Source organism: Fusarium solani (genome assembly GCF_023522795.1).
Source record: "Fusarium solani strain SB1 chromosome Unknown bctg00000002, whole genome shotgun sequence".
Taxonomy (NCBI): Eukaryota; Fungi; Ascomycota; class Sordariomycetes; order Hypocreales; family Nectriaceae; genus Fusarium; species Fusarium solani.
Genome location: NW_027072155.1, coordinates 1,614,650 through 1,625,946, shown reverse-complemented (window position 1 = coordinate 1,625,946; position 11,297 = coordinate 1,614,650). Strand labels below are relative to the sequence as shown.

Here is an 11,297-nt window from a genome sequence, read left to right as displayed (position 1 = left end):
GGCGTATGCTCTAGAGACATGACATGGGGCTGAGCCGCCGGGGAAGCGGATGATATTCATGACCCCAGCAATGTGCAATGTTTTCTTCTTCCAATGCTTTTGATTTAGCCGAGGGCTTTTTGATGGTTCAACATGTAGATCGTTTTTGTTCAGCTCGCCTCAACCTGGTTCATCAGCGCCGCCTTTGGACAGCCATGCAGCAAGGAGGCTATCGTCACTGCACTTTGGGAACTCCGCCCAGAACGCGCGTCTAAATGAATATGGTTCGTTGCTTACACAATGTGAGACTTGGCTCACATGCGGTGAAGCCTGTCTCGGAGTCGTCAGAATTACAAATTACAACACACTTATCACATTGGATGTGTTGTCACCACCATTGTGAATTTGTGGCTTTAAGTGTTTCGGTCCGCCATCGGACAGGGAAGGATATTAACACCGGATCCCCGATGCCAATGTCTTAAGTAGTCTCCGTTCATCAACGGAACTCACAAAGTGTTGTCTGATGTGAACGAGGGGTGTGGGTTGAGTTGGGTTGACATGTGTCTGGGAGAGAAGAGAACATGAGAGCGCCAGAAGTACCAACAGCCCCTCTGATCAAGCCATGAAATGCACGCAATCCTTACATCAGGGCAGTTTGTCCTGTCCCGCGCTTGCGGAAACAATCTGGAATAGATGTGACTAGATATTTTCAACTAGAGTTAAAGGTCTTGCGTGTTGAAGAATCGGCTTCTCTGTGTAATCAATCTTTATATCTTCGATCATCTTTGACTACATTGTTCAAAAAGCACTCTACGACGGAGTAGAATCAAAGGGAATACCGCACAATGTTCAAGCCTGATCTTCGTCGGTCAGCCATGACCGGGTATCATTGAGACTGAGATTGCCGGGTATTCAAATGAGACAACAACTCTTCGCATGAGACAACAAGAGAATGTCAATCAAGTATTGGCGACAAGTTTACCCCGCGAATGGCTTAATGGATTGGTCCAGAAAGGCCGCAGAGGTCTATGTAAGTGGACGGTCGAGAGAGACTCGGCGCGGGATACCGTTTTCAAAAGGTGGGATGAAGCAAGCCAGCGGGTGACGAGAAGCACATCACTGTCTCACCTGCGAGGGATATCACTTAGCATTGGTGAAAGCCGGTTGAATACCCGCTGCATTAACTGACCGGGTAAGCTGGTGGCTTGCTGGGTAGGTAGGCTATTGCCGCCCCGTTTCAGCTCTGGATGATCCCAGAGTTCAACCAACACCCAACGCCGCCCAGAGCCTGATCTTCTCATCACCTCTTAACCTCTCCCTTTCATGTCTATTCAGTGACTTATCAACACCGAGAACGAATCTAGACACCAGCACTTCAATCATGACCGGCTGCAACAATTGTCACAGGGGGGAGCCCGATGTTAGGCTGCTGACCTGCCGGTCGTGTCTATCGGCCCAGTACTGTTCCCAAGAGTGCCAGCGAAGTGACTGGCCAAACCATCGAGGGCCCTGCCGCAGCATAAATCCTATCCCGGGAGTTTCACAGAGCTCCGCGGCGAGTTGGATACAGGGACTGTTGGGCGAAGAGCTGAGTGGCGCTTATGGCCCATCACCACCCAAGGGACTAGACAGCGGCATCTCTTCGCCCTTCACTCGTCTCCAGAACGGCACCTTTCTGCACAACCGCTCAGAGAGGGATGTCTACCGGATCCTCATCGACAGCTTCCGCTTCCGCATGGAGGAACAGTGCCAACACGACGGTCAGGCCGTAGAGGGCACCATTTACGACGACCTTGACGATTCTCTACCTGCCTTCAAGCAATACCTCGAAACAGCGGCATCCCGAAGGAACTTGCTTCCGCCGTGGTGGACACCCCAGAAGCAAAGGGAGTGCGAAGCCTTTGGCATGACCGGAACCGACTTCCAGGACTTGCACATGGCGTTGGAACAGTTTAGCGCCACCTGGCACTACGCGGACTCGCGATTCCCTTCGCAGCTTCGAATGCTTGCCGAAGCAGTCTACGAAACGGGGGTTGGCGGAACCAGTTCGTCCACCAGGAGGGCGGCGTTGGCTGAGCTGGAGGCCTCGGGGAGATAGAAGGCGAAGAAGTAAGCAGACGACAAAATGGGAAGGGAAGAACAACCTGTTTGAAACAGTATAGCAGCGCCTTTGTTAGGTACGCGAGAATATTGGGTTGTTATTGGGAAAAGTTACAGATTGTCAACATTTTAAGCTGAAAGAGCATTGGCTTGGTAGGATCAACGTTGGAAGTAGGATTGAACAGGGTTTTAGGTTATCACAACAAATTGAATCGTCCTTTCCTTTCTTTTATAATACATGGTTGTCACCGTGAATTGTTTCATTGAGGCAAGTGCGCCGGGCGCTCTTATCCATATTGAACAGCCAGCCCTCTGGCAAGTCGGCCATCCTCCACCTCCAGTTTCATCAACATCCACCACCCACCCGACATCAAGCACATTCTTTGGATTCATCTATACCATCGCTACTCGCAGTCGTTACAATGGGAAAATTTCGCACTCTTATTACATCTTTGGGTAAAAGATGGTTTCAGAGAGGGAAAAAGAACACCGACGAAGACGATGGCGACACGCCTGCCGACAACACACCCGACAACGAGAGCCCGTCTGCCGACGACAGCACTGTAGGTCATTACCCTGGGATTTGACAAGACCCCTATAGGCGCATCACTGGCTCACCATAACCAGTCAGGAACTGACCTGCGGCAGCCTCTTGGAGATGAGGAGGGCGAACTCGCTCCCCTAACGCGACAAGGTCATCGGATTAGCGTTGAAGAATGGTTCTCGGACTCAGAACCCTCTCGATCCTCGCTTAGACTCAATGAAAGTCCTTCTCAATCGTCACAAGGTCTGCCAATTGTGTACGAAGACCCTGCCGAAGAAGAGCCATCTCGCGATCGAGTAGAACCCTCCCCTCCTCCACGTCGACGGCCTCGCAGACAAGTCAGGTTCAGTTATCCTCCGGCCGAAGCAGGGCCATCCCGAAGACCTCCAGATTATACACCGCCTCCTCCTCAATGGAATGAACACATACAGACCGGGTTCGGACAATCTTCCACTCAGGCAGAACAATCTTCTCAACCACATCCTGCGCAACGTTTGCTGCAACCTCGCCAAATGCAGTTTTTGTCACTCAATGCCATATCCCATGAGATTTGCATCACTCAGATGTTCAAAAACCCCTTGCTCTGGACAAACAAGCAACTACAGGCTATAAACTGCACTATCTTGAGCGAGCTGGCGTCAAGGCAACTCCCCAACAACGCAAGTTGGGAGCGCAATACCATGTCTTCCTCACGATTCCGCAACCCGTGGAGGGACGTGGCGGCATCGCCGTTGACATCTGCCACAAGAGTCATCGAGCAATTAAACCAAGGAACAACTTATGCTTGTTGGTTCCTTATACCGGCTTTGCTACGTGGGTTTGGCCTCTGGCCTGCAGCTTTCAGGTAACTTTCCTCTCCGCTCTCGATAAATTCCCTTGACTGACACATCCGAGATCGACGATCCCGTATCGATATCGTGAAGTTGACATCCTCAATATCCCAATCCATAATACGTACAGCTAGAAGGAGTCGTCTAGGGAATTCCCTCAACTGGCCCATTTCGACTTGGGCAACCTTGAAGACGCTCGCAAACATCTCTGCGGTTTAAATTCTGGTGACGAAGAGATGCAGCGTCGCGGGCAGGCCGATTTCGATCGCATTTGTCCTGAAGACAAGTATAGCGATCCCTTCATTGTTGCTGTTCTGATCGCTCTGGCCCAGCAGCAAAGGTTGTTCATTGACGATCAACCGCCAAAGCCGGATCCGAAAGGAAAGATGCCCGCATACATGCCCGCCGATCGAATCTGTGACTCTTACCAAAGCAGATCATTCTTGGTTGGTCAAATATTTCCTAACGCAAAAGGCCATGATGCTGACTTGTGCGGGCCAGGTTCATGTTTTCGTCACCTGCAGAGGAGCACCCGGCTTTCATTTGTACAAAGCAATTGTTCCAATACAGCTCCTCGACAGATTGGAAGACCCAGGTCGGTTTAATCACTCTGGCAGATTGCTTGTGAACCATCATCGCATCAACCTCGGGGAGCCTTCAGCCGTGCTGGCAGAGTTGGGCCGTCTCCTTGGCCTCCCAATTGACCAACAGCCCCCCAGAAACAACCGAGAGCGAAATTAGCGGCGGAACAAGTCATTCAAGCGTCTCTATTGTCCTTGTCACCATGGCTTGAATCTGTTGCCATCTTTGGCGCAGTAGTTCTCGCTGGTTTCCCAAGCCTCCCTCTGTTTCGTCTATCTCGTCCATGGTCTTCGCAATTATCCCCAGAAAATCCTTTAGGGCCATCAGCAACAGCTCATTCACCTCATCTTGCGACGCATGCCCATCATCCACGGCATCAAAGAACCTCTGCCATTGCCCGGGGTGCAGCAGAGCATCCGCAGAGCCACCTGAGTGCGGTGACAGCCAAGTGTCTGGTCGTCAAGGGTGAATCTACCCAGGAAGTCGATACTTGCAAGTTCTGCGCGCTGAGACTTGTTTAGTAGCGGGAGTATCACGTCATCGAGATAGACCTCATCCCAGCGATTTGTGCCGAGAATGAAGCCGTACTCGGTAAGGAGGAAGTCGTTCGAATGGGGCCCATAGGACACATACACTTCCTCACCTTGACGATAGACACGGTCCGCTTTGATGGTGTACCCCAAAGGCGAGAAAGAAAGTTGACAACCCTGATCTGCGTGGTTGAAAAGGTCGGCGGCTGGCATACAAACCAGCCGATCAGCCTGGGCGTATGCTTTCATCTTGGGCATGCTGTTGTAGAAGGTTCTGGTGTTGATGAGCACCCAAGCGTATAGATAGTCATCTCGAGTTAAATTCGAAAAAGCGTTCAAGACAATTTCACACTCGCGTCGAAAAGTAGCAGTCTGTTTGTCCAGGAGATTCTTTGCTCGCCTTGGGAGTAGTAGCTGTAGCTCACTCGGCCACATCATGGGCATGCCAGATTCCAGATCCTCCTTGGTCGGGAGAACCGTCTTCCAGACGGCAAAGTCATCGCTCTTGTCAAGAGCAATTTCGGCAGCCAAGATGCCGTGGACTGAGACGCCGTGTAGAGCCTCGGATATGTGCTTTGGCACAGTGTCTATGGTGCGAAGGGCTTTCAATGGGACAGTCAAGATGGCCTCATTTTCCTAGGAATTTAATTAGAAAGATTTTGAGGGAGTTGGAGTAGCTTACTCTAATGTCGCGAGTTGCGACAACACCAATACCTCTACCAGGGAGAATTCGAGGTTCAATGCCTTTCAACTTGACGCCTTTGCCCTCAGCCCAAGGCAGGAAAGCTTCGTCGATAGACATTTTCAGCACATCTACCTGGAGATTTACTTACCTTCTACTCTGGCAATCTAAGAATATTCAAGTATCCTAGAAAGAGCAAAAAAAAACACGGCAAGCAAAGAGTTGATGTTGACTCATTCATCCGTGGGATCCTTTCATGCAGCTCATCGCAAAGTTTCTACTGGATGGCGAGCTTCCAATTTGGGTTAGTCAGCACAAAGCCGAGCTTCGGCATGTTACCCACGTGATGCCTCCAGCGTCATAGCTCCAAGCTGCTACTGTACCTGGTCACTTGGACCGACCTTTGGATGAGATCAAACTGTTGGGAACGCTCATGCCTCGTGCCAATTCCTGTTGATTCTCTTTGAATTGTTTTACCTTCTTAAGTCTGTTGTTCATCTGATATGCGCTTGTCGATGAATCATACTCTTTTGCGCATTCCAGACGATCGCCGGAAGCTCTCAGCCTCGTGAGACGCAGAGACCAACTCGAAGACACCTTTTCACATCTGCCAGCAAGAAGAGAGGTTCTCAACTCCTCGGCATCTCTCAGCCTTGTTTCGTCCTCTAGGCGCTTCATTTGATCATACCAATTACCCCATTTCTTCTCTTTCAAAATGTTCTACCAAGGATCCCTCCAGGACGGAATCTCGACCGCAGTCGGTCAACAGAAGCTCGTCCTCTGCTTCGTGACAGGTATGTCTTTCATCCCCTGCAGAGCCGACAGAGGCGATGTGCTCACGTGCGCCACAGATGAGAGCGAAGAGGGCGTGCAGTGGGAGACGGAGTTTCTGACCGATGACACGGTAGGATTTCTGGATCTGCAGATCAATGGCCTGGGGTTGGTTCTCTTGTCGCTAACCGCAGTGTGCAGCTGAGCAACCTCATCAAGGACCATGCCATCGCACTCCGCCTCATCGCCGGCTCTGAGGAGGCTGGCTACTTGGCGCAGATTTTCCCTCTACCCCGGACTCCCACTGTGGTTATCATTAAGAATGGTGACCTGAAGGAGTACATCACGCCCGGCACCAGCAAAGAGGATTTCATCCGGAGGGTCCAGAGTGTCTTCAACTCCACAACGTCATCGTCAGCTGCGACCCAGCCGGCCCCGGCACCACCTAGTGCCCCAGCGCAGCCAGAACCCCCGGCGGCTGCACCACCAGTCGCAGCTCCTCAGACTTCAACGTCTGAGAATGTTCGTCGGATATTAGCTGACCGGGCGGCTAGGTTGCAGGAGCAGAGGGAGGCCGAGAAAAAGGCTAAGGAGGAGCGCGCAAAGGCCGAAAAGGCAAAGGCCGCTGCCATGGATAAGGACAATGCGGCTGCGCACAAAGCGGCCGATGCAGTGAGGAAGCGCAAGCAGCAGGACCAAGAGGAGCGTGCGAGGATCCTCAAGCGCATCGCTGATGACAAGGCGGAGCGGCGGATGCGTGCCGAAGAGCGCCAGAAGCAGCGTTCTGAGACGGTTGAAACTCCCTTGGAGACGGTGACCAAGCTGCCTTCCATGACCAAGGTCGGCAGCATGACGGCGCTTCAGGTACGACTCTTTGATGGATCGACGCTCCGGTCGCGGTTCAAGTCGGAGACAGCTCTCAAGGAGGTGCGCAGCTGGGTAGACGAGAGCAGGACGGATGGAAAGCAGCCGTACACGTTCAAGCAAGTGCTTACACCGCTACCTAACAAGAACATTGACGAGACGGAGGAGGACAAGGCCATCGGAGATCTCGGCCTCTCCCCATCGTCAACGCTGGTGTTGATTCCCGTCAAGAAGTATGTATCCGCGTACGATGATTCAGGGAACATCTTTACGAGGTTCATCAACTTCATCCTGGGCTTCTTTACCTGGTTCTTTGGGCTCTTTGGGTCGAGGGAAGACCGTGGAGCGCCGCAGGCACCAGCGCATGACAACGATGCACCAGCCAGTCCTCGGGATGAGTCCCGAATCCAGACCTTCCAGAACCAGCAGAGGGATCAACAACTGTACAATGGGAATTCTGTGAGTTGCATCTTCGGTCTTAACACATCATGACATATTTACTAACATTGGCAAGTTGAATTTCGAGCCACGGCCAGATGAGGAAGAGAAGGATGCGTAGTGTTTCCCAGTGGAGTGGGATGGAGATCTTTTTTTGTTCTTTTGGTATTATACAATGGATGGCTGTGCCGAGAGTTGTAACAGTAGTATTTTCCCACCAGATCCCGTAATAACGCACGCTAGTCAAGGGGAAGCCAATTCCCTATGCTCTTAATCCCCAGGTTTGATATCAAAGTCTCTTCTTTTTTATTCCCCCTCGTATCTAAATCGTAACGGACATGGGTGTGACTCAACACTCAGTTGGTACCGGCAGCAGCCTGGCAGGCCTTGAGCTGCTCAAGGTACCAGTTGCAGATCTGCATGTTGCCGTTGTTGTCGTCCATGCACTTTGTAAAGTTCTGGGCGGCACCGGCGCAGTTGTTGTAGGACTGCTCCTGGGGAGCGGCCTGGGCCTGGACGGGGGCGGGAGCGGGCTCGGAGGAGCCGCCGGAGAAGAGGCCGCCGATGGCGTGGCCGACCGAGGAGCCGATAGCGACACCGCTGTAAGGATCAGAGTTAGCCACACGTGTCTGGAGGAGAGGCTGTGAGAGGGCCATGATGTGTATATCATGCTCCACATGAGGAAGAACGCAGTTCGGAACTCAAGTCCGGACTACGAATTGAGGATGAGGATGACTCACGCAGCAGTGCTGGCCATCTGGCCAAAGAGGCCCGGGCCCTGGGAGACGGGAGCGGCAGCCTGAGGAGGCATGGCCTGGGGAGGAGGGTGAGCAGCGGCGGGAGGAGCAGCCATGGTGGCGGCAGGACGAGCCTGCTGAGGCTTGGGAGCGGGCGCCGAAGCGGTAGGGCGCGAAGGAGCGCGGCCGACGGATCGTTGACGAGGCATTTTCGATTTGTTCGTTAGAGAGGACGGGTGTATTGGTGAGGTTGAATTGATGTTGAGGAAAAAGAATGTGATCAAGTTCCCGGCGGCGTGGAGATGGGGAAAGAAAGAATGCCGGGGACTCGGATTTCGGTGGTTCCAAGCCTGCAAGGACCCGGCCAATGGGAGCTCGCGGGTTTCCATGGAGGGTGGAGGGATTTGCCCCGTAAGGCCTCGGTATAGGCATGAGCTGCGGCGGGCGGGCAGGGGTCCACGGGGTCCAGAGGGATCCAGGGCCTTCTTCCGTTGACAGCCGCTTTACGAACATGGATGCATCACGGAGTTAAGGAACAAGACAGTTAACTGAGTAAAACAGTCGTGCTTGTTTATTTCTAGAAGGCAACTCTAGACTGGCTCTTCTTCTGTATACTCTATGACGAATTTTTGCTTCTTTTTCCCCTCTGTACCTTCTACAACAGCCATCTAGGGCGTGCATCTGCCCATGAAACGGGGATACAGGCATGCCTCTCGTACTGTCCAGAGCTTGAGAAGCCACGCCAAGAATCTGCATATCAGTCAGCAACAATTCAGTCATCATGCAAGCAAAAGTACGCACCGTTCTGCTCCGAGACCGTATCCTCCGTGGGGCGTAGAGCCGTACTTGCGCTGGTCCGTGTACCAGAAGTAGCCCGTGGGGTCAATTCCTTCACGCTTGTACCCAGCCATGAGCTCCTCCCAGTCCCAGATTCTCATGCTGCCTCCGACGATCTCTCCAACGCCGGGCATCAGGCAGTCGACAGACTCGGTCACGCGAGGGTCGTCCTCGGCTCTTTGCATGTAGAAGGACTTGATCTCGACAGGGAAGTGAGTGAGGAAGATGGGACGGTTGATCTCGTCAGTCATCTTGCGCTCAGCAGCCTCGGCACTGGATACGAGTTAGCAAATACGGTACGTTGAACTCCAAAAATGCACATACATATCATCACCAAAGGTGTGGTCGTTGCCCTCTTCGTTCTTGATGCCTCGTTCCCGGAGCCAGTCGATGGCATCCGAGTAGCGCATTCGCAGGAATGGCCGCTCGGGCTTCTTGAACTCGGGGTTGTACTTCTTGATGGCCTCGGCAGCAATGGGGTTCTCCAGAGCCAGGTCAATAACCCGGCAGATGACATGCTCAAGGTGGCTCAGGAGGTCATCGAATGTGATAAAGTCCAGCTCAGCCTCGACGTGAGTGTACTCGGAAAGCTGTTCATGATTAGTACCAACGGATCAAACTAATTGGTAACAGAGCATGGAGACACTTACATGGCGGCGTGTGAGAGACTTCTCAGCTCGGAACGACTTCTCGATACAGTACACATCACCCAGGACGGGCAAGACAGTCTCGAGGTAGAGCTGACTCGACTGAGTCAAGTACGAAGTCTCACCGTAGTAGTCAAACTTGAAAAGAGTGGCACCACCCTCGACCTGGGTCTGCACAAGAGCAGGAGGGCTGACCTTCTTGACATCCAACTCCTTGTACGCGGTGTGGAAGGCCGACTCAATGACGTCGCGAACGAACATGATGGCGGCGGGCTTCTCGTGACGGAGGGTAAGGTGTCGCATGTTGAGGAGGGTCTGGGTGTCACCGTCGAGGGGCACTTGGTTGGTGAAGGCATCGTCGCCTCCAGGGGCTCGAGCAATGATCTTGAAGTAGTCGGCGCGCAGCTCGCGGTCGAGGGGGGCGTGGGCACCGGCGGGGACCTCCCAGAGCTCGCCGATAATCTCAATCGACGTCTCTCGCGTGAGGGTCAGGGCATCGTATGTCTTGGAGAGGTCGCCAGAGAGAAGACACTGCATCTGGTTGAGTCCTCGGCGGAGTGTCACAAAGATAAGACCACCCTGCTTGGCAACGCGCTGGACGCGGCCCTGGACCAAAACACGCTTCACTCCCTCAGCGGGCTCATCCTTGCTCTTTCGAAGCACTCCAATAACAGCAGCATCGGTCTCGCCAAGGTTGATCCGGACGGGTTCAGGAAGGGAAGGATCGTTGACAATCTGGATCTTCTTGGCCTCCTCCAGAACGGCCTCACGAGCAGCCTCCTCCTGGGCTTCCTTCTCTGCTCGCTTAGCAGCAGCCTCGAGCTTCTTCTTCTGCTGAGCAGCGTAGTTGGTAGCCTTCTTCAAAGCCGACTTTGCAGCAGGCTTGTACTCTTCGTCGTCCTTCTTCTTGACCTGGTACTCTGACTCGGCGCCGTGGCGGAAGAAGGCCTCAAAGATGGTCTTGTAGGGGGCTGATTCGGTTCCCTGGACCTCGGGAAGGTCGCTGCCGGCCTCTTCGTCAATGTAAATGACCGCCATGATTTTTTTCGTCGTCTATTCGCTCTATCTCTGCAAGAACGAGGAAAAAGAATTTGGGCGCCACGAGATAGATACGGGATGGAGGGGTTTAGTGCCCCGCGATCGCCTTGGGCCTTGACTCACAGCCAATTCATGAGCCGATAGTGGGGGGAGGAAATATTAGTCATTCCTTATCTGCCCCGATAAGAAGTTGCCGGGGTACGGCAGCTTCGAGGTCCCAATGGATCCTGGGGATCAGACGCTTGGTCGTGGACTTGGACTAACCTTGTTACTGTAACTAGGTAGGCGGATGTATAAAAGAGCTAAACGCATAGTCTTCTAAGCCCAATATATTCATTGTCTTGATGGGTTGTCCATTCCATTTAATCACGAGGCGATACTGAACCAACTCTTTCACTGTGTGAAATGCAATCAGTTGGTCGAGGACAAGCATGGCGGGGCTGTCTGCCGTGAGACTTCTATTTCCGATTCGGGCAGCGAGGCTGCCACATGTTCTACCTCAAAGCCAACAAGAATCTGGTTTCCTGCTTCTCTCTACAGGAGGCCTGGTTTGATGCCAGATAGGTATGCATCCCCAGATGCCCCAGACGTACTGTCAGACGATGGACTGTCAACTGCGTCGTCGCCGCCCCAGTCTCCTCGGCAATGCTGATTCAGGCTCTGCAGATGTGCACCTGGAAGAAGACTTTGTGCGAAGGCAAAGGAGGAACATGCCAGA

General features: G+C 53.0%; 6 protein-coding genes across 6 annotated transcripts; 3 read left to right on the top strand and 3 right to left on the bottom strand.

Annotated features, from left to right (window-relative positions):
* Positions 1-1,360: 1,360 nt before the first annotated feature.
* MRS44_004475 (uncharacterized protein) lies at positions 1,361-2,077 on the top strand (the record flags this gene model as incomplete). The annotated part of the gene is made up of 1 exon (XM_065622215.1): positions 1,361-2,077. One exon carries the CDS (start codon positions 1,361-1,363, stop codon positions 2,075-2,077), a length of 717 nt encoding a protein of 238 aa, XP_065478287.1.
* A 424-nt stretch (positions 2,078-2,501) lies between these two features.
* On the top strand, positions 2,502-4,194 carry MRS44_004474 (uncharacterized protein; the record flags this gene model as incomplete). Its single annotated transcript, XM_065622214.1, has 4 exons — positions 2,502-2,642; positions 2,707-3,467; positions 3,602-3,899; positions 3,955-4,194. 4 exons carry the CDS (start codon positions 2,502-2,504, stop codon positions 4,192-4,194), a joined length of 1,440 nt encoding a protein of 479 aa, XP_065478286.1.
* Positions 4,195-4,373: 179 nt separating this feature from the next.
* On the bottom strand, positions 4,374-5,367 carry MRS44_004473 (uncharacterized protein; the record flags this gene model as incomplete). Its single annotated transcript, XM_046268887.2, has 2 exons — positions 4,374-5,201; positions 5,248-5,367. 2 exons carry the CDS (start codon positions 5,365-5,367, stop codon positions 4,374-4,376), a joined length of 948 nt encoding a protein of 315 aa, XP_046136396.2.
* Positions 5,368-5,962: 595 nt separating this feature from the next.
* On the top strand, positions 5,963-7,441 carry MRS44_004472 (uncharacterized protein; the record flags this gene model as incomplete). The annotated part of the gene is made up of 4 exons (XM_046268888.2): positions 5,963-6,041; positions 6,099-6,151; positions 6,220-7,341; positions 7,397-7,441. The coding sequence occupies 4 exons, from the start codon at positions 5,963-5,965 to the stop codon at positions 7,439-7,441; spliced, it is 1,299 nt and encodes a 432-aa protein (XP_046136397.1).
* A 235-nt stretch (positions 7,442-7,676) lies between these two features.
* Positions 7,677-8,266, bottom strand: MRS44_004471 (uncharacterized protein; the record flags this gene model as incomplete). The annotated part of the gene is made up of 2 exons (XM_046280933.1): positions 7,677-7,920; positions 8,061-8,266. 2 exons carry the CDS (start codon positions 8,264-8,266, stop codon positions 7,677-7,679), a joined length of 450 nt encoding a protein of 149 aa, XP_046136398.1.
* A 459-nt stretch (positions 8,267-8,725) lies between these two features.
* MRS44_004470 (uncharacterized protein) lies at positions 8,726-10,579 on the bottom strand (the record flags this gene model as incomplete). Its single annotated transcript, XM_046275629.2, has 4 exons — positions 8,726-8,807; positions 8,859-9,167; positions 9,219-9,484; positions 9,545-10,579. 4 exons carry the CDS (start codon positions 10,577-10,579, stop codon positions 8,726-8,728), a joined length of 1,692 nt encoding a protein of 563 aa, XP_046136399.1.
* Between the last annotated feature and the right edge of the window lie 718 nt (positions 10,580-11,297).